Here is a 22,013-nt window from a genome sequence, read left to right as displayed (position 1 = left end):
AGCGTACCTTTTAATTAGGCTTAAAAACCGACAGTCGTACGCGGCTCCCGCGTCCGGAGATTAATGTGGGAAACTGAGCGGCGGAGCTGCGCTAACGATAACCATGTGTCACCGCGGCGGGGGTCTCTGGCTTCCTAATTACGGGAGAGAGGGAGCGGGAAGGGAACCGGATCCCACGCGTTATTAACCGGATAGCGGGGCCGCGGAGAAACAAATGGGTCTGAGTCATAACGGCAGTGTGCTGTACAGCCTCTGCCTCGGGGAAGACGAGCAGCTCACTGATGAGCGTTAGCGGGCTAGGATAGCAACGCGCACGGCACAATGTTTCACAGCTGAACTGGCCGACTTTAGAGTCCGACTGGATGCATTCAGCTCTGAGATGAAGATGTGATTGCTGACACGGTAGTTTAGACTCTGTGCTCGTTGGGTTAGGTCTGGCCACTTTGATGAATTGCACCGCACGAAAGGAGGACTTTCCTGGAAGTTATCCGCCCTGATAAAATTTGCGGGAAATTTGGGGGGGGTGTCGTTTCACGAGCGGTAGTTTCCCGCGTCGACGCGTGCTTTTTTCCGGAAACATCGGCAACCCCCCCCCCCCGGCCCTCGTCTGTGATCGAGGATTTTCGGGACGTGGGTATTCCTGATTTAATTTACGAGCTCTTCCCGCGCGGAGATTTCACGCTGTGTCGAGGCGGACGGCCTTGTGTGGTAATTTATGCCCGGTGTTTGGATAAGAACGCCTCCGCGCACGAGATTACGACCGTTTCCGACGTTATGTCAGTTTGCAGATTTACGCACCGTAACGTAACAGTTTTTCATACAGTTTGGCGGGGGGGGGGGGATGGGGGTGGGGGGGGGGTTGGTATCGGTGTCCTCGAACCACATATTGATCTCAACGGACATTTTGATACGACCTGTCTTTACACCCAAAGTGCTCACCTATAGCTCACGCTCATAGGCTCTTAGGGCATCCGACTCCATGTTGCTGAGTCCATGTCCACCCCCCAGTGTCCCATTTCAGGCTTCATTTTGGGAACAAAATCAGGCCAGAGTGGGAAGGACCTCCCGTTGCCTGTTAAAATGCATTTAAATAAGTGGGCTGATATCCCACAGGGGTATCCCATCCTCAGTCTTACCGTGCAGCCATAGTTCAGATGCTCTTGTGCTCAATTTGCCAACTAGTAAAGGAAACCCCCACCATATATTTGACCTAAGTGATAATCCAGGGCTCCCTTTGACAAAATGGTTGCATTTCAATCATGGAATTCCTTTTGGTTGATGTGTAACTGCTCTTGTCTGTGTTAATGTGGGAATGAGGGTCACAAATGTCCAGACTTGGTAATAGCGCATTGCAGCGTGCAATTAAAATGGACGCCAACTGTGATCGCAGATGTTTTTATCACTCCCAGGCTTAAGATAATCGTAGCCGTCTAACGTAGCTATCTAAGCACTTGTGAACTTCCTGTCTGATACACCCTATGTGAATGTGAATCACATTTGAAATCAAATCAGAGGAGTTGTGATAAGAAAAACACATAAGCAGGGAGAGGCGAAGATTAGCTGTGATTTTTTGTGGACGTTGAAAGCTGCGGTCCTTTGACCTTATATGGAAGAGAAGAATGTATCGTTGTCACTGAAGACTTCCACACAATAAACCCATGTGAAGTAAAAAAAAAAAAAAAAAAAAAAAGAAAATCCTAAAGACATCTTCTTTATGGAAAAAAATGTTTTGTCTAATTTTTTCCCCCCCAGATTGAATAAATGCTCCTTTCTCATGACAGTTTGTTATGGAGGCGTGCCAAAGATAACCAGCCTATTTTTAACCATTCTGGATAGCTTGAGTACGACTCTGTTTTTGTTGGTCAAACCTTAACATCACAATCACAATTAGCAAATAAATAAATAAATTTAATAAAATAAGGTTTTATTTATTTTTTATTCTTTCCAGTCCTTTCCCCTTAAGCTGTTGTTTTGTGCACACGTTGTGTAGTTTGGTTCATGTGGTGCATTCAGATCTGGCTCGCACACGTGTTGTGTAGTTTTGGTCATGTGGTGCATTCAGATCTGGCTCGCACACACGTTGTGTAGTTTTGGTCATGTGGTGCATTCAGATCTGGCTCGCACACACATTGTGTAGTTTGGGTAATGTAGTGCAGCCAGTCAAATCTGGCTTGCACACATGTTGTGTAGTTTGGGTAATGTAGTGCAGCCAGTCAGATCTGGCTCGCACACACGTTGTGTAGTTTGGGTCATGTGGTGCAGCCATTCTGGCTCAGTCTGTATGAATGTTTTCCTCCTGTCTGTGTGGGTTTCCTCTGGGTAATCCGGCTTCCTCCCGTGGGGCAAAGCCATGCTGTCTTTCTTTACTAACATCTCTAAATCATCCCCTATGTGTGTGTGTGTGTGAGTGTGTGTGTGTGCGTGCGTGCGTGCGTGCGTGCGTGAGTGTGAGTGTGAGTGTGTGTGTGTGAGAGTGTGAGTGTGTGAGTGTATGTGAGTGTGCGTGTGTGTGAGTGTGTGTGTGTGTGCGTGAGTGTGAGTGTGTGTGAGTGTGTGTGTGTGTGTGTGTGTGTGTATGTATGCGTAAGTGTGCGTGAGTGTGAATGTGTGAGTGTATGTGAGTGTGTGAGTATGTGTGTGTGTGTGTGTGTGTGTGTGTGTGTGGGTGTGTTTGTGTGTGTGTGCACGCATATGCATTTCTGCATGTTTCATTGTTTCATCTCATTTGCCTGACAGTCCTCTACAGGATAAGTCAGACGCTTAAAATGGATGAATGAATGGATTATATAACTCTGCATGTTCCAATTTTCCCCAGCCTGTAGTATGAAAGCAGCGCAGTCATGTTCAAATGCAGACTAGCATGCGCCGTGATTTTGAAACCAGCCAGTTTTTCTTCATTCCAAAAGCTGATCTCTGCACCGGTTGGCTGAGCTGTACGCCCATTGGTTGAGCTGTGCACCCATTGACTGAACTGTGTGCCCACTGGTTGCACTGTGCGCTCATTGTTAAGAGGGACCGGGCTTTTTTGCCAAACAAACAGAGCCGGCCCTATTGCACAGAGAGGCAGGCAATACCCCGCCAACTTGCACCCTCCCTTCCCCTCCCTGATGCCAAGGCCAAATTTTGGGGCTTCTGGCCACAGTAGGTGCAGCAAGGTTAAGATTCTATCCCTGACAGTGGACTGCATCACTATGCTGAGAGAGGACACACTGGATATACCATCTGGAAGCCTCTGATAATGAATGGAAGTATGGAGATTGTTAGGCGGACAATTGTTGGCACCATTTACTTTACATAAGTGTGTGTATGCGTTTCTAGAACACGGATAAAACAGAACACTGCTGAAACAAGGTTTATTCAAGTACATGTATTAGAATCCACAGAAAACATAACTGTGCTTCCCTGAAGAGCTTCAAATTGAGGCAATTCCCAATTTCCGCCACCAGGTGGCAGCAAAGGCCCAAAATGGCAGTCGGGTCTGGCAAGCTGTATTTAATTAGGAGAACTGGCTTTGTTTAAGCGTGCGCACTGGCTGCAGGCGGCCTGCAGTAAATCAGGCCCAATTTGTAACCTGTCAGCGCGGCAGTCTGATTTCTGGCAACCGAGGGCTGCCCTGTGAGCCAAAAAAACCGGCTCTATAAAAAAGGGGAAGGCGAGGCCCTCAAATCCAACCCTAATGCTCGCGGGGTACTTTAGGCAGTCGACTAGGGTACCAGAAATTAGTTCCAGAGGGATGTCTCCCACGAGCACAGTTCCCAGTTTGGCGGGACAGGGGGGGTGGGGGGGGGTGGGGGGGTGGGGGGGTGGTTCTCTATGTTAATCGCGGCTCTGGCTGCGCTCTGAACTTTAACAGGAGCCTTTATTCCTGATCGGTGGGGGCTGACCACACAGGTATTACAGTGGGTCAGCTTTCACTGGACGGTGCTGGGATAGGCTGCGTAACACAGGACAGCTACTGCTCCACTCGTGTAGCCTGGGCCTTTTAAAAAGGATTTTCCCCTCTTTTCTTTACTGATGTGGAATGTCTGATTGTGTTCCCCAGCCGCGCTCATTGCTGTAACCCGGGTGTGAAATTAGCACCAGCCACCAGCCAAACGCTGGTAAATATTTTCTGTGGCTGGTAAGTTTGTCTACTCCATCGGCTACTTTGGCAGGTTGCCACCCATCACTTAGAGGTCCTGTTCTATCCTAAACGTCCAGTTGTCTGATAAAATAGTGAAACTTGGTGGTAAATATTAGGACGCTCCGGCCACTGTGGCCAGTGGACAAGAAAGTTAGTGTCCTGTCCTGGCCGTGACCCCTGTCGATTCAGGAGAGCACAGACAAGCACTCTTTCCCTTCTGCAACGTGTGATGTGAAGCTGCTTCCTATTTTCACACCTTAGCCCACCAGCTGAGCTATGCAGTTTGCACAGACACGATGCTGAGGAAAACACTGCATGCACAGCTTTAAATGAAGTGGGCATCTGACTGGCCAGAGCCAGGGTCATCCTGGTTGGCTGAATCCCTCTCTGGGCGGATCTACTGCCGATAATGAGATGCTTTGCAGTGGCACTGCCTGCAGTTGTCCAGATTTGTTACCGGACCACTCGCACACTGTAACAGTGCTTTAATGGAACGGGCTACCCAGCAGCGCCAATACAGGTTGGGTTTTTAAGTTCACAAAGCAGGTTGTGTGCGCGCGCGCGGAGAGCTTCGGCCATTTTAGTTTCTTTAAATTCCATTCACCGGGTGGCTTGCCACACCAGATTTAATCTGAAAGGGCACCACAAATATCCCAGCCTGACCTTTTCAAATGCCGTTGTTCACACTTGACCTCACTCGAAGGTCTCTGGCTAGGTGTGTGCGGCCCGGCGCTGAGTGTTAGGGCTTCTGTGGTTGACGGGGAGATACGAGGAGAAAAGGGGCTTCTCGGTGCTGCCCGTGATGGATAATGACAGTGCTTACTTTCACGCGGACGCCTCTAGCGCTCCACAGATCGATGTGTCCCGTTGTTTCCGTTGACAGCATACAAATGGATGACGGGACGCTGATATTTTCAATGGGCGAGTGTGTAGGCTGATCGTATCACTTCCTGATTGGCCTCTTGTGCCGTGGATACTGGGAAGGCACAAGACTGCACAGGCGCAAAGTCTCTGATTTGTGATACAATAGCTGTATTCCTTGTAGTAGCTGCACTGTAGAATTACTTTGATTACAGCATTGAGGTTAAAATGCGAAATCATCGTGAGTCGAAAATCATCCTAGGAATTTTGATGTATGAAATTATTCCTCAAAATAATTCGCTATTATATGTAGTGTGGATGGCAGTTTCCCACTTCACATACTGCAAACCTCCATCAGAGTTTCAGGATTTTCAGCGAGCTTCTTCTTCAAACATTACAGCACAGTCCTTCGAGGTCGCAGGTTCATGATGTCATTATTAAGCCCGAAAATCGTTACTCCTGCCGGCACACGCTAGGAGAGAGATCCCGGCACCCTGGTTGTTTCACAGCAGTAATCACGCATTGGTCGAGGCCTCTCTCTCTCACCGATTGGACGCTGCTCCTGAGATATTGCTGAGCACTCCACAGTCAGCTGACAGGAAGTTAAATCCACTGAGAATGACAGTGGGCTTTGTGTTAATGTGATAACCAGTTAGAGAGAACAGGAAGTGCGTGGCACAGAGAGTATATGCTGTTGTTTATTTTGTGCTGTTTAGTACATCTGTGTTAAAGAAAGTATGAAGTATGTGGAATCTACAATCTGCAGCCCTGTGTATATGACAGAGATAATAAAATGGAGGAACTCTTGGAGCAAATTCGGGTAGTTGAATGCGCTGAAATTTAGGCTGAAAATGCCTGAAAAGGGAAGAAAGCTGGAAAGGAGAAAGATGGTATGAAGTAAACCTGAAAGTAAACTATGTCAGATCTTTAGTGATGCAAACAACCAAGAGCTCTCTAGAGCAGAGGTGGGCCGTGTCTGTTTCTGGTTTCCATGGCGACTTCCGGCCTTAAGTACCCGATTAGCCCCAACGTTTACGCCATCTGACGTTTTAGCTGCATTTCTTTATAAACGCATGAATGACAGCCGATGACTGCTCAGGGACTCGAGGACAGTCTTCGGCTGTCATTCACGTGAACCTTTCACTGTGATCTAATCTGTGAGGGAGCCAGTGTCGGTGTGAACAGCCAATTAGCTCATTTAGCCGGGGTAACCGGTGGAAACAGAAACCTGAACCTGTACTGGAATTGCCCATCCCTGCTCTACAATGTGCTATGATAAACATGCACCCTTTCATGCCATGTAGTCAGAGAGCCACAGGCAGCGCTGAGGCATTTGTAGTAGGGGTCTGCGTGGGCAGGAGCTGGCCTGGTCCCTGTGGAGATCACACAGGGAAGTTACCCAGCAAAAAGAGTCATTCCCCTCTGTAATTCATCCCTAGGTCATCACCTTTACCTGTAAGTTATGGACAGGTTAATTGCTCCTCTTATTTGAGTCAAGCACACCTTTTTCTTTTTACAGATGCATATCTAAACCAGAGGGCTTTACCCGGCCCCCCAGGACCTCCCGGACCTCCAGGCCCCCCAGGTAATTGGACTGACCCTCACATGGATCTGGCTCATGTAGACGGTTCTTACAATCGTTATATTTCTGAAACGTGTGTGTGTGTGTGTGTATGTGTATGTGTGTGTGTGTGTGCGTGTGCATGTGCGTGTGCATGTGCGTGAGTGTGTGTGTGTGTCCATGTGTGTGTATGTGTGTATGTACTGGCATGACTTACAGATACTCTTAAGAGATCCAACTTAGGGCAAGTAGTACATGTAATCATTATTAGGTGCATAACAGTCAGCTGCTAACATCGAGGATAAAAAATATGTAATTAAACTGAATGTTTTAGAAAGATGTACGAGACCCTAGAGCTGCCCTCTCAGTTGTCTCTCTTTTCGCAGGACCTTCCGGATCAGCGGGGTTGCCGGGTGCCCCGGGAAAAAACGTGAGCGCAATGCCGTTCTCCAAACTTCCATAATCAGCGTGCACTGACCTGCTTAAGTGTCCTGGGACGGATGGACAGGTGGACTGATTTTTGGGGGCTTGACTGTGTCTCTGTCCTTTCCAGGCAGAGAGAGGTGCCTCAGAGAAGCCTGGAGCCCCAGGGCCAAAGGGAGATCCCGGTGAAAGAGTAAGTTAGGCGTAACCACACTGTCCGAGGTGCCGGTTGTCGCCTCAATACACACGGTGAAATATTCTCCGCCTTCATCTCATGAATCCTTCATGTAAACTCATGTGAAGTGCTCATTGTGAGTAGATATTGTAAATCAATTGTAATTGATGTTGCTCTCATTTTGACCGATGTCATCATCATCATCATCACCACCCAGGGGCTCTTATCATTGGCTGCCCTTTAAACACTCTGCAGTGCGTTTGTTTCCATTGTGTGTCGTGGATGTTCAGTGCACTGAGAAGGTCGATTTCCTTGACACACTGTTTGCATACTTCTGAGAAGGAGAAATAATGAATGGGCTCCAATAAACACGTATTACTATGATTTATCAAACTCTTATCTCTGCAGTTAAAAACATACATCTTCCAATGGTAACATGGCAAGGAGACATCAATATTAGCCGCTGCTCACAACTGCAGGATCCCATTTGCTCAAACATGTTCTCATTCTCCGCCAACTCAAAGATACAGCTCATGCAGTTTGGTGTATTAAATCACATAATCAAAGTACGCTTCGCTTTCTCGAATTCCGAAATGCGCCAGTCGACAGCCTTTATACGCGCCTCCTGGTACCGCCGGCCTGTCAGAGGATTCTGGGACATAATAACGTTTACGCTTTCCGTGCGTCACGGGTCAGAACATTCCAGAAGAGCCCGCGGTCTCTCCCCGCTGAACTCGCCATACCCTCGGCGTCAAAGCATTCATCAAAATTCCGTCTCCTGTCTTCCCAACCGTAGGAAAAAAGGTCCTTCTTCAGAAATCAAAATAGAAAGTAAAATATCACTCTCTCCATCACGGCTACGTTTAACGCGTGGCTTCTTGACACTGGAAATAATTCACAGAGAGAAAATAACGATGAGTTTGTTCAGATCTGGGGTGTTTTTATAGACGGACTGCATGTGCATTCCATATCCTTTTGTGTTTCTTTTCTTGTCTTTATGTCTCTATGAAGAATGATTTTTATATTTTTCTAATGATTTATGATCTTATCTTTTTTCTGTTTCGATTTTGGTGAGAGGGTTAGGGAGAGGACAGGGGGACAGTGTATTGTTGCTGTTTCTTGTGTGTGTTCCTTTTGGTATTTTGTATTTCACTTAGACAGTTCCAAGCATCCAAGCATCAATATACAATTGATATGGTAGGATGCATACCCAAAAAAATATAGTGAAGTGATAATGGAGAACAATAATAAAAAGATTAAGATAGTCACACGCTCTATTGTTCTCCTAAGTAATTTATTACAAAAAAACAGTGCCTTACACCCTGAGCAAGTCACTGTTTGCTGAAACATTTTTTTTGTAATAAATTACTTTATTAAAGCATTATAGAGCGTGCGACTATCTTTCTCTTTTCAAACACCCATATGCAACCATTCCACATTCTGCAGTCCGCCAAAGAGGAGGAGTATTGTTGGTCACGGGTTAATTAAAAAAATGTATAACTTTTTTTATTTTTTTTGAAGAAAGTACAAAGAGAGAAAAAGTTACCCCGAGTGACTGATGATGCCCGGCCTTTGAAATAGAACACTGAGCGCTGAGCTGGAGTCAGCACAGAGGACACCGGGGATCCGATCCATCAGTCTCCCGGTCATCCTGTCCATCCATAACACCGCAGCCTCATCAGGGAATCTGTGTGAGGCGATAGCCAGGGAACCAGACAAAAAAAAAAAAACCCAAGGTCCTAGATTGAAATCCCATTCAAGACCCTGCTGCTGCTTTTCTGAGTGCCCTTAAGTGCGACAGCTGGTGCTCGACGCGAAGTACTTCTGTTATAATATCCACCTGTGGTAATGGCCAGGGGGTGTCACGCTGTCTCTGTGCTGCTGTATGTAGGTCACCCCGGCAACCAGCAATAATAACCATAGAGCGCTTCTCAATGATTTGCGCTCGCTCTGCGGGAGGTAGGAATTCCCGGCGTCGGCGGGGCGAGCCGTTTGGTCAGCGAGCGAGCGGCCTGGCGGTCTCCTCCCGTCGTCAGGCGACCGTACCGCGCGTCCGCGGGAGGAGAGGGAATCGGTCGACCGTGAGTTTTCCAGCGCTGACCGAACGCTGACTTGGGTTTCCTGTTTTGCGCAGGGGCCTCCAGGACTCTCCGGAGAGCAAGGCCAGCCCGTGAGTAGAGCGAACTCGGCTTGTGCACGCGCTCATACAGTATTTTGCCCCGGCTGCGTACTGTAACGCAGTTTCCTGATGTCCGTACTATCGGCCCAATCAGAACTGTTCTGCACCCCAATGACTCCATGAGGACGTACATATAGTTTGTTTGTACAGTGTATGGCAGTGTGGGAAACAGGATATAGAGTGTCTGAGAACTGTCGCGTGTGTGTGTGTGTTTGTGTGTGTGTGTCTGTGTGTATATGTCTGTGCCTTTGTATTTGTATGTGCGTATCTGTGTGTGTGTGCTTCTGTATTTATATGTCTCTGTGTGCGTGTGTGTCTGTGCCTCTGTATTTGTATGTGTGTCTGTTTGTGTATGTTTCTGTATCCCTGTATTTGTGTGTGTGTATGTGTGTGTGTGCGTGTGTGTACGCGTGTGTGTACGTGTGTGTGTGTGTGTGTTTGTGTCTCTGTATGTGTGTGTTTATGTGTGTGTGTTTGTCCACAGGGTGCACCGGGGCCCAAGGGCGAGCCAGGAGAGAGCCAATCAGAGGTGAGGACGGGCCGCGCCGGTGTCATTGGGCTCTCATTGTCATTCGGGGCACGTCCTTCGCCTCTGAGTCCCTCCCAGGCCGTAAATTCGTTTTTTTTACTGCCGACGGCCGGTTTTTAATTTGGGAGAGTTTATGTGCCGCGGTTTTTATCTACATTTGCATCAGAAACACACACCGACGGGCGCGGTTAAGCCGTTACCGCCATTATCGCCCCGACCGATTATTACGCTGCGGCGCGTCGTTGGTTCCCGCTTCAGCGGGCCGTCACCGTGTGATTTCGTTTCGCGAGCCGAGCCGTGATTGATGGCCAGTGCGCTGACCCTGGGCTGGGGCGGGGTCCCGTTGTCGCAGGGTGAAGGGGTGCAGCAGCTGCGGGAGGCCTTGAAGATCCTGGCCGAGAGGGTCCTCATCCTGGAGCACATGATGGGCGTTCACGGTGAGCGTGCCGGCGCCGGGGCGGCCCCGCCCCGTCCCGTTCCGCCCGGATTCGATTGGCCTTCGGCGCCGCGGGGGGGGGGGGGGGGGGGGGGGGCGGGGCCTCTCGTTCTCGAAATGCGAGATTGTGATTTATGGTGCCGGGGAAGCGCATTCTCATTCCAGAACACGAGATGAGTGCCATTCCAGGGTCAATGGAGGGGGGGGGGGGTCTGGCTTTTGTAAGGGACCTTAGTACCAGACTATAGACATGATTTTTTTTATCCTACAAGTTTCTCAGCACAGTGGTAATCCACCAGTTTGTAAAAATGTTCAAGCAGTGAAACTGTGCTTCAAGGCTTTGTAAGGCTTCCCGGCTCACCTTAAAAAAAAAAAAAATAATAATTTGTCGATTGGATGTGTGACACAGTCCGTAGGGTGGCAGAACCTCGAGCCATCCCTGGGCTGTGACCCCATCGCTACCTGTTACCCTCTCTGCTTTCCCCCTCTATCTGAATAAAACAGGAAATATTAAAGAGGGTTCTCTCCTTTTCGTAAGGTGCAGAGAAAGACAGCACAACTAATTAATCTCCTGCCCTTACAGGCTGTGTTCTCTTGGAGGAAGAGTAGAGTTCTACTGCTCAGCCAAAGGCAGCAGCGCAGTCATAGATAATAGAACAATGATGTCTCAATTTAGATATCAGGAATAAATTAAATGCTCAATTAACTGGGAATAATTTACACTGGGTATTGGAATGCAAATGCTTTTCTTCTTTCCTCTCTCTCCTCTCTCTCTCTCATTCTTTCTCTCTCTCTATCTCCCTCTCTCATCTGCATTCAATCTCTGTGCAGAAAACCCATTGGAGCCGGGGTCTGGACTGGATATCCTTGCAGACATTCTCCCCCTGCCCGCAATAAACAACAAACAGTCAAGGCCTGGTGCCGTCCTCTCCTCCCTTCTCTTGGGAGACCGTAGCCTGATTGGACGGAACCGGGACAGGAGGCATCACAAGTAGCCAATCGCGTCGCGCGAAGGTTGTCTGAGCTGTGGGAGGGGCCAAGGCTAATGCTCAGGGTGCTATTGAGTCTGGGATGGAAGAGGGAGGCAGTAGCAATGCAGTCTTGCTCTACTTTCAGGTTTGAAGTAATTTTTTTTCAGTCTGTTCAGCAAGACGTGTTCTGTTTTTATCCAGGTGTCAGCAGAAAAGGCCCTGCCTTAAGAGTCTTAGGCATTCTAAGAAAGCATTTACTCATTGTATTTTCAGGTTGTACATTTTTTTTTTCTTCCACACTGCAACTTGCTCTTGCTCTGCAATATCTTTAGTCGCTCACGTATAGGTTGCATACTTTCTCTTATTTAGACATATAGGTATAAGCCCAGTTGACTTAAATTTCACAGAAAGGCCTTAAACTGCACTTATTAAATACCTGTATGATATTAGCTCAATGTTCATAAGATAAGGTAAGGAGCAGAGTGTCTTATCACAGGAGAGCCTTCCCAGGAGGCCCCAGAGAAAAAGCGGTGTTGAGTGTTTTGACTCCTCCCCCTGAGAGCTTAAACCAATCGTGATTGATCATGGTGTCTGATGTCACCAGGTCTGAGGAGCCTTTTTTTATTTTTATTTTTTACAAGCAAGGTGATTGACACCTAGGGCAGGACTTGATGTGCTTTTAAAAATGCTGGACATTTTTAGTGTGTGAAAAAAAAAAAACATCCACAGTGCATGTTTTATGTGATTGAAGTCCTCCTCTCCATGTGTCTGTTTCATGAGCAAGATCCTGTCATGTCAGTTTAGAAATTATGCAAATTAGCAGTTATCGTACCTTTGGACATCCTCCCGAAATTGTACCCCTGTACCTCCCTCCTCTGTGTGTGGTTCCTCAGACAGGTGCTGCTATTAAATGTAAGGGCAGGATTTGTCCCTGATTTTTTTTTTTAACGAGTTGTGTCTTTTAAGTTTGCAATAAATAATCTGACTTTTAAAAAAAGAGATCAATGGCTTTCTGAAGCTGAGACTTGCACCCACCGGCATTTCACACACACGCTTTTATTGTTTGTTTTGTTGTTGTCGCTTCAGAATCCCAGAATAGTCCTAAGTAAGGACTACATGACAGCTATGTGTGTGCATGAAATGAGGTGTTTCTTTAGAACCATTTTTTATGTAAAGAAATAGCGTTCAAATAGCCTTCTGTCTTTTAGTGCCATTTCATTTTGGCTCCAGACCACCAGGGGGCGTATTTTATCAGAGCCAGTCTAGCCTCAACAGAGTACGGTATGTACCTCAATTGGCTGTCTGCCTAACTCATTGCCCATTGGCGCTTTGGCCTGTAACCACAGCGGATCTGCATTAAGCTGCCCACCCGCTCGCCTATGAAATGCCAGCAATGCTGTAATGGAACTGCCTGTCACTGGCCTGACTGCTACTCCCCACCCCATTCAGAAGACCCCACTGTGCAGGAAACACATCTGGAACAGTCTGTGGCTGTTACTCCCCTGCTGTAAGGCAGCCACATATTTACTGAACCCTTCCCAGCTTTACATCCGAATCGCAATCTCTCCATGTTCCCATTCTAGCACATTGGGGGGGGGGGGAGCAGGGCGCAGGTGGGGGGGGGGGGGTGGGGGGTTGACACCTGTGACAAAAACACAGGACGTGACAAAGCTCATGGACAGTATAATAAGATTGAATTCAAAATTAAATTAATCTGGTAAATAACAAAATCTGTTGTGTTTTGGCACTGCTGAAACAGGCTTAGTTATTTTCAGAACCAGCCGTTATTTCCAGAGTCCTGCCGGGCAGTTTGCTGACTCTGTTGTTTGTTCTTTTATTTTTCAGTTTTCTGTTTTCCCCACTCATCTTGCTCGGTGCTTATTGATTCTTACACATATTACACTTCCTGTAGGAAACAGACTTACTAAATAAATACATATTTTACCAGGAGTGGTATTAGATCCATCGGCAGTTATCTATGCAACACGAGGATACTTAGTCCTGGTGCTCGGTGTTGATATCTCGGTGCAAAGGATGGCTTTCGTTAGGTAGTGCTCACACTGAGTCGTGTGGTTTTAGTTGCTTTTCAGCGCGAGCGGGGGAAAAAAAGGCTGTTATGCAGTGCTGCGGGGGGGCGTAAGTCACTGGGGTAAGTGACGGAGAATTCGTGACAGGTTTCTCCCCCTTGGGACTGGGAAAGGCTTTTCACAAACAAGAACAGAATGGCAAGAACATTTACCTGGGATCAGTGCTGCTGTATGTCTCTATCAGTGCCTGGCTTCACACATGGTGTACCTGTGCTTGTTGTTCACAGAAAATGTGACCTCTTTTTTTTTTTATTACAGATTTCAGAAATATTGCCCGTCATCCCCCAGCATACCATAACAGTCCATCAGTATGGAATGTCACAGACCTTATGTGTCTAATACGAGAACTGCTGCTGTGAAGTTTTAGGCTCATGGACCCTTTTAACGGTTGAAATGTAGGAAATGGTCGCTAGAAACTGCTACACTGCTTCCTTGTGTGCGTAATGTGCTGTGTATTGGGTTTTGGTTTGTTGTGGCGTGCCGCGTAAAATGACAATTTCATCGTGCTCTTTACATTTAAGCAGCTGAATACACACTTGCTGTAATTTCTCTCGCGGTTGATTTATGTACAGACGGAGCATTAATTAGGTGAAACAATCGCCACTGCAGCAGTGACCGCAATCAAATATCTGTGTTCATTGCTGGTATTTGCTGCCTATTGTTGTATGTGGGTCTGGCTGAGTGGTTTGTTTTTTTTTCATCCTCACCATGACCAGGTTCTTTGGGTACACTTCAGGCCTACCACTCATCTGTCTCACCAATAAACTCTTCACCACACTCCCACAAAAGTGCTCTGTCGCCTCATTTGCATGTCGTCTCCTGCTTGTCCTTGAAACAGCCGCTCCAAGGTCACGGTCTTTATTTGTAAGCACTTGTTGGAGGGAAAAAAACACCATTTAAATCATGCAAAAATGAGGAGATAAAGCCAATGTGATGTTAAGGCACTAGTGCACAACACTGCATACCCATCGACCTGTAAAGCTCCATCTCCTTGCCTGAGCTTTGTGCTTCTTCTATATATATATATATATATATATATATATTTGTTTTCAATTCATTTCTAGCAAGGGCGTCCATCAGAAGCTAGTCTCCTTCGGTAGCCCTGACGAGAGGGGACTTACAATGAAAGCACTCACAGAAAGGTACGCGGGAGGACATGTGAAGTCACAGCGAAGGACGTCCATTTCAGGGCTTTAATGATGAAGTCTTAGGCGTCAGAGATTGGTATGTGGTTGGTTTTATTGACAGGACTAAAGGAGAGGGGAGCGTGGAAGGGGGGGGGGGGGGGGGGGGGGGTGACCGCGGTCAGGGATTGGTTAAAACATTATTTACAGGTGGTGACGGTCAGGAAGCGAGCAGAGCTCACTCCTGCTCCTTGTCCTCTCCGTGGGTGATGACGTAGCACAGGTTCTTGTAGTCCAGGTTCCCAGCGACGTCCAGGGGGAAGTTGGAGAACATCTGGTTCACCTGAGGGATCCAAAGTGCACAGTTACGCAACACCAGCAGGGGGCGCAGTTGGTAATTTTCATTGTATGGAAATGCTGACAATTTTGCACAATGATCAAGGGCTTACACGATTTTCAGTTTAGACTTGAGTTATTTAGCCGGTTCTTTTAGCCAAGCCGACTGACAAAAGTGCATTTCAACACAGCTGATGGTTGTTCTGTGAGAGACTCCAGAGGTACAACGAATTGTAAGGCAGAGAACAAAATGGCTCTCCAGTACTGTCCCATTCTTTCATGCGGAACACCCCCCCCCCCCCCCCCTGGAGATACCCTAAGTTCACCTTACCACCGTTTTATACCGCTTCTGGGTCTGACTATGAAAACCACGGCACACTACCTGTCCCACTGTCATCTTAACTGTTGTTGTGCCGCAGATCATTTCTTTTGTGGGCCCCTTGTGGACCAGCAGCAATGTGCTCGGTCTTTTTGTTTTTTTTTTCTTTCTCCGTACTCCAATCAAAAAAACCATCAGAGGGACGCGGCAACGGGCCACGGGGTCACATTGAGCGGGGGGGCCGGCGCGGGGCCAGCCTCGGTTGGGTTGCCAGGAAACTGGCCGTCAAATGGCCGCTCTCTCCGCGCGAAAGCACCGCCGCGGGGACGTCGGCCGGCCGGTTTCGGCGCGAGAGGCATTTATTCTCCGGGCCTCGGCGCATTGCGCTCGAAAGCTGCCACAGGAAGGGGAGATTAAATAAGTGACTGCGTACGAGCGGCGAGCGAGTGTGTGTGTGCGTGTGTGTGTGTGCGTGCGTGTGTGTGTGTGCATGTGGGGGGGGGTAGGGGTTGGGGAGTGTGTGGGGAGGGATTGTGTGTGTGTGTGTGTGTGTGTGTGAGGGGGGGGTAGGGGTTGGGGAGTGTGTGGGGAGGGATTGTGTGTTTGTGTGTGTGTGTAGGAGATGGGGTGGGGGGGTTGGGGAGCGTGTGGGGAGGGATTGTGTGTGTGTGTGTGGGGGTGGTGGGGGGGTAGGGGTTGGGGAGTGTGTGGGGAGGGATTGTGTGTATGTGTGTGTGGGGCTGGGGGTTAGGGAGTAGGTGGGGAGGGATTGTGTGTGTGTGTGTGTGGGGGGGGTTATGGGGGTTGGGGAGCATGTGGGGAGGGATTGTGTGTGTGTGTGTGTGGGGGGGGGGGGGCGGGTTATGGGGGTTGGGGAGCATGTGGGGAGGGATTGTGTTTGAGAACGTGTGTGAGAAATCACGCAATGGAACGATAGCACAATACGAGTCCATTGTAAGCGCCCGGGATTCCCAGGCATGCTGGAATTTGTAGTTTATTGCAGTGCTTTGGATGAGGGGATCCACGCTCCGACAGCTTCACGTGCCAACAGTATTTCATTTGTCAGCTGCGGACGGTTTTAAGGAATCCTCTTTACTGCTGGCTAGCGTGCCCCTTACAGGCTGCCGTTCACAACAAAGCCCTCATCGGCGGGGCCCAATCCGGTACAAACGTACGCTCGTGAAATAAACCTGACCGACAGACGGAACCTGTGCGCAATGCGACGCAAGGTTCGACTCGGCATAGGTTAGGTCAGTATAATGTTCACTGTGCGAACTGGACTTTGTGTTCTTGGCTATGAGTAACTGTACAAAATGAGCGTTGTGCCTTATCGGACCTGTGCATCGTAGTTGTTCCAATAACCTTGATATGCACTTCTGTGCGTCGCTTTGGATAAAAAGCGTCTGCTAAGTAAATGTAATGGAATGTACGTAATGCATGGATCGGCTCTGGTAAAACCGTGCGAGAGCAAAACCAGACTAATATTTCAAAAGATATCTGTGATCACACAGAGACTCTGAGAACACGGGGACGTGACTTACCTCAGTCTCGGTGAACTTGTCCGCTTGAGACATGAGATAGTATTTGATTCTGCGAGACAACAGCGAACAGGTTGGGAGCGGGGGTTAGGAAGAAGTGATTTATGAGCTGGTGTCACTCCTCTCTCAAGAGTCCATATGGATTCCGCACGCTATCCCATCATTTCAAACTATTTTTCCACTAGAACGCTTCCCTGATAGAAAAAAAATCCTTTCGCTTCTGAGTGACTGTGGTGCTCCTGACAACGTTCAGGAGCACACAGCCATGGTGTGATATGCTGCAAAGTCTTTCCTTTTATAAGCATTTTACCACCCCCAACCGAATCATATAAATACTGAACATTAAGAAAGTAGAGCAGAAGTGCATTACAAAATTAACTTGAAAGTGGTCACACTCCTGCTAGCTGGCTGCAGTCAATTTTGACCTTGACTTTGATTTTGACCTTGAGGTTTAGTATTAGACACTATCCAAGTGGGTGAGAAAACTGAAAATTCTTAAAGAAAACAGATGAGTATAATATAATCCTGGAATTATTTTTCTGTATAAAATATAAATGAAATAAGGTCAGTAATACAATTTGGCCTGTGCTACACACAACAGCTGACTTATGATTTTCTAGTACAGGGGCAAACTAGAAATAAAATGGCCCCTAGTCAAGATGACAGGATGGCAACAAGGACATAATTTAAAACCATCTACAGAGCGATGTGGGCATGTGTCTGGTACATTATAAGGTGCCTGAATGGACAGAGCACTTAAAATTTTTGAACTAGAAGTAGGCCAAGCAGATACATAAATGAAAAAGTGCAGTTTTGATCTGTCCTGGGTCACAAAAGTTTTCTGAAATACTTTTACTCTTCAGACACCATAAAATGCCCTCGCAGAAATGTAAAAATAATTATCTCACACAGGTCTGTTTTAATTAGCAGTCACAGAGGTCAGTTCTTACTCGTCTCCTTTGAGGACTCCTTTCGCTTCCGGGTCGAAGATCTTGAAGGCGTTGAGGATGGTCTCCTCGGGGTCTGTCCCTGTGCGCAGAGAGAAGGGAGACCGCTTGCAGGATGAGGTCAACACAGCCAGCAAACCGCATCGAAACTAACGTACCAGCTCAGAGCACAAGCGGCAAACCTGGAGGGCCGCAGTGTCTGCTGGTTTTTGGGGTGTTTCATTTAAGTCGGGCGGCAGTGTAGCATAATGGCTAAAGAGTTGGTCTTGTAACATAAAAGTCACAGGTTCAATTCCCTGGTAGGACACTGCCATTGTACCATTGAGTAAGGTATTTAACCTGCATTGCTCCAGTATATATCCAGCTGTATAAATGGGTACAATTTAAGTTGCTCTGGATAAGAGCGTCTGCTAAATGCCTGTAATGTTATGTAAGTCATTGATTTGCTAAGGAATCAACAGACCTTCTTTTTAAGTCCTTAACTGGCAGCTGATTGAAAGGAAAACACAAAAAACCTGAAGACACTGCGGCCCCCTTGGGATTCAGTTTGGCACTTCCTGGTTCTCAGGGTCATGTGCTACTGGAACAAAGTGTGGACAAATGACTGCGCTGTGACACACGGTAAAATCCTTGAATCTCTCTAACAATGACACTAAACTTCCGTGATTAAAAGAGATGCATCCAACCCCTCTTACAACAGAGACATGCTCATCCCTACTGTCAAAAGATTAAGGCCATATGTTTTTTAGATGCGTAGATGTCGAGAGTCACAGACAAAATCAGACTGAAGAAATTATCTGCGTAAAACATCAGCCGTCTGGAACAAAGCCAAAGCACAGTACCCTCTTTGTAAATGCATCACATGAATCCATGTTATATTCCAAGCTGTCAAATGGAACATTTTAATAATGTTTAATTAAAATGTTATTCCCCATAGTTACCAATAAAAGAAAAAGCTTACTTAAAGACATGGTCTGCGTGCTCAGCCTGAGAAAATTAAATCCCTGGCATGCAATCTTAAAAAATAAAACAGAGGAAGAACAAAAGCAATCTTGTACACATACAGGCAGACTTTTTTCCCCCCCCGTTGTCTTTGTAATTTATTGTCGACCTCGCGAACACGACCGCGGAACGCACGGCGTAAGATCGCGGCTGTGCTCCGGCGTTCGCGGGACCACACACGCCGCGCGAAACGCACTGGCCCGCGCGCGCGCCTGCGCCTGCGCCGCGCCCTTTCATGTGGCGCTCCTGGATCCCTTTCAATTTCGGAAACGCGCGCGGTAGGACTTATTCCCCCGAAGGGTTAGGCCGTTTGAAGACGTGCCCCGGGGGGGGCCTGTCAGTGAACTGCGTGTGTGGCTCTTCAGTAGACACCGCACACCGCCGCACACCGCCGTGGTGCCTGGATGACTGACAGTTTACTGACAAATCAAAGTGAATACGGTGCGGGGGAGGGGTGAGGGGTGAGGGGGGGTGCCGAAATGAAGCTCTAATGAGTTTCAAGGGGAACTCCAATGGAAAAAAAAAAAATGTATTGTTAAATTACCCTCAGCACCACCTTACCCACGGAAGGCGTAACTAGTGTATCCAGCAGCAATTTGCAGTGGCGTAAAAAGTCTTTCGCAAAGCAAAAAGGTGATGTCAGGATCAGAGGCCCAGGCCTTGAGAAGTCACCTCCAGGTGAGGCTCTTTTGGTCGAAAGCCAGTTCTGGCACCACCACCGCCCCACCCACCCCCCGCCTTCCTTTGCCCCAGATACCCCACAGACTCTGGGCTCACCTTTCAGCTTCTCCCCAAACATGGTGAGGAACACGGTGAAGTTGATGGCGCCAGGCGCCTCCTTCAGCATCTCTTCCAGCTCGTCGTTGCCCACGTTGAGACGGCCTGGCAGGAAGTGCAGGTAAGTGTGCATTCAGAGGCTTCCCTCTGCTTCCACGGTATGGCCCCCCCGCCCCCCAACACTCAAAATCTCAGCCCCATAAACGTTGCTACTGTCAGTGCAGTTACTGGGGTGACACTGTGTGTGTGGGGGGGGGGGGGGGGGGGGGGGGGGGGGGGGTGTACTATGGAAATGGAGCAAAGTCTCTTCTGTAGTTTTTCATGCACACCCATTATGCTGTTTCTTTTTGTTCACTATGTAGCGTCAGTAACAAAGTACACAGACCACAGACTCTAGTGAACATGCTAAAGCAAAAAAAAATTAGGCTCCTCCACACAAGAATAGCTTGGCTCCAGTTGAGCAGGTGACGAGAGAGAGAGAGAGAGAGAGAGAGAGAGAGAGAGGGAGGGGGGGGCAGGTTTACCCAGGGCAGCGAAGGTGTCCCTCAGGTCATTCTTGTCGATGAATCCGTCTCTGTTCTGGTCCATAATGGTGAAGGCCTGGGAGGGGGGGGGGGGGGGGTGCAGACAGGGTGTCACAGCCCTATCACCAACTTCCTCCCCAGAATTATTATCTCCCAACATCAACAAATAACCGGAGTGACGTCAGAGTGAAAGATTAAACAGCGTGTCATTTCCCTGTCTGCCCCACCTCTTTGAACTCCTGAATCTGGGACTGCTCAAACATGCTGAAGACATTTGAGCTAGCGCCCTCCTTCTTCTTGGCCTTCTTTGGTGACTGAAACGCAGAGGGAAAGACGGTGGGGGATCACTAAAGTGACAAAGAACGCCACAGATCTCATGTTACAAGCACACGGGGTTTCCCCCTTCTTCAGAGTAACTGGTAAAACCGCAAAAAAAGACAAGAGACCTAAAGCTGAAACCATTTAGACCGTTTAGTCCAGTTGATTTCAGTACTTTAGACAACAGAAAAATTCTCAGAGACGACTTAATTAAATCTGTAATGAAATCTTAATTCGCAAAATTGTACATTTTGTGTAGCAACGTGTTTCAACAAAAAATTATTAGGGAGCTGTAGGAATGTTTTCACATTTTGTTGGCGTCTGAGGAGATGAAGTATTTAAAGACGTGTGTAATTCAAGTCCGAAGTGGAGATATATCTTCGCGTCGGGGTCCCATTCACGCGAAATCCGTGACAGCGCCGCCGCGCAGCGTGAAATACGGGCGCAGCTGGGACAAGGCTGACAACATTCAGGAGCACACAGTCACGGTGAGACATAAAGTCTGTCCATTTACAAGCCTTTTACCGCCCCGCCAAATCACATCAGCATTGAACACGGAGTAAGTAGAGCAAAAGTACATTACAAACATAATTTAGAAGTGGTCACACTGCTGCTAGATGGCTGTAGTCAATTTTGACCTTGACTTTGAAGTTTTATATTGGGCAACCGTCCAAGTTGGCAAGAAAATGGAAATTGCAAAAGAAAGTAATTCTGCCCTTGGTGGAACATAGTTTGAAATGTACAAAATAAACTTAATTCTGTATATATAATTTCGATAAGATCAGTAATGCAATACTGTAGCAGAATATTTTAATCACCAACCAGCAGAAATGATTCACAAGTTCTACAGCATGTTGCCTGCTTAATGGTACCTGTATTTAATGTTAATTTAGTAGAATACCACGCAATACACACCTAGAGTGACCATATTGTGTTGCCATGTTGGTAAGTATTTTTTATAGTATGACATCGCTGACATATTTAAATTTATAGGCAGGCAGTGTTAAGCACTGTGCAAAGAATACAACCCAGTGAAACCAATGGAAAACTGGATATTATAGGCACTTGAAAGGACTTTAGTCCGTATGTCTCTGGTAGCCGGGTAACCAGACACACATAAGAAATAATTAAATTCAATGCAAAGTAGACTACTGATCACTTCTGAGAAAACAAGTCAGAGGTGATAATCACAATGAGTTCTGAACACACCCTGGGTGGGGGGGGGAAAGACAAAGTGGAAGACAGAAGAACAAAGAGCGGCCATACCATTGTGGAGAGCTTCTTATCTCGTCTCTTGTTAGCGCAGGCTGGAAGGACAATTTAAAGTGACCCCTTTCGTTTTATATATCGACCGCAGTTGGCCCAGTGGAGCACCTGTGCTATGTTTAGACAATGGGGTGTGCGGTCCAGCGACTGGCTGGGCACAAAGAGGGCACACCACACCCCCCCCCCCCCCCTTAAAAGACAGCCGCTGCTCACCATAGTCTGGCTACCAGGTGCTGCTATCTTAAGACCGCGGGCCTTTGGTCCAATCGCTAAATCCGGGCTCTGGCTAACGTGGCGCTATTAGCTGCAGCTAGCCCGCGTGGAAGCGCGAGCGGCTGGGTTTCCACAGGTCGCGGTTAAAGCCGGGGTACGAAAAGGGCCGGTATCGACGCACGCTTGTCTGCGGACGAGATTACGTCCTTAATTAATTGATGCCCTTTGTCTAGTTTGTGGTCCAACGGGACATTCCAGAGCAGCTGGCACGGCTTTCCACTGCGGAGGGGAAAGACAGACTCAG

At 47.8% G+C, this 22,013-nt stretch overlaps 2 protein-coding genes across 3 annotated transcripts in view; one reads left to right on the top strand and one right to left on the bottom strand.

Moving 5' to 3' along the window:
• Positions 1-12,273, top strand: part of LOC118235249 (collagen alpha-1(XXVI) chain) — a 53,987-nt gene extending 41,714 nt beyond the window's left edge. For both annotated transcript variants that reach the window (XM_035432399.1, XM_035432398.1), the window contains exons 8-14: positions 6,504-6,569; positions 6,932-6,975; positions 7,099-7,161; positions 9,278-9,313; positions 9,807-9,851; positions 10,204-10,288; positions 11,119-12,273. In XM_035432399.1, coding sequence (XP_035288290.1) covers positions 6,504-6,569; positions 6,932-6,975; positions 7,099-7,161; positions 9,278-9,313; positions 9,807-9,851; positions 10,204-10,288; positions 11,119-11,282 — 503 coding nt within the window. In that variant the 3' untranslated portion in view covers positions 11,283-12,273. The remainder of the gene's footprint in view (positions 1-6,503; positions 6,570-6,931; positions 6,976-7,098; positions 7,162-9,277; positions 9,314-9,806; positions 9,852-10,203; positions 10,289-11,118) is intronic.
• A 2,345-nt stretch (positions 12,274-14,618) lies between these two features.
• myl10 (myosin, light chain 10, regulatory) lies at positions 14,619-21,602 on the bottom strand. Its single transcript, XM_035432632.1, has 7 exons — positions 21,497-21,602; positions 20,140-20,226; positions 19,913-19,988; positions 19,389-19,493; positions 17,613-17,691; positions 16,666-16,714; positions 14,619-14,812 (listed from the first exon to the last, which is right to left on the bottom strand). Exons 1-7 carry the CDS (start codon positions 21,497-21,499, stop codon positions 14,708-14,710), a joined length of 504 nt encoding a protein of 167 aa, XP_035288523.1. The 5' UTR covers positions 21,500-21,602; the 3' UTR covers positions 14,619-14,707.
• Positions 21,603-22,013: the final 411 nt, after the last annotated feature.

The sequence above is a fragment of the Anguilla anguilla genome, chromosome 9 (genome assembly GCF_013347855.1).
Source record: "Anguilla anguilla isolate fAngAng1 chromosome 9, fAngAng1.pri, whole genome shotgun sequence".
Classification (NCBI taxonomy): Eukaryota; Metazoa; Chordata; class Actinopteri; order Anguilliformes; family Anguillidae; genus Anguilla; species Anguilla anguilla.
The sequence above is the reverse complement of the archived record's forward strand: the minus strand, read 5'-3'. Positions and strand labels throughout refer to the sequence as shown.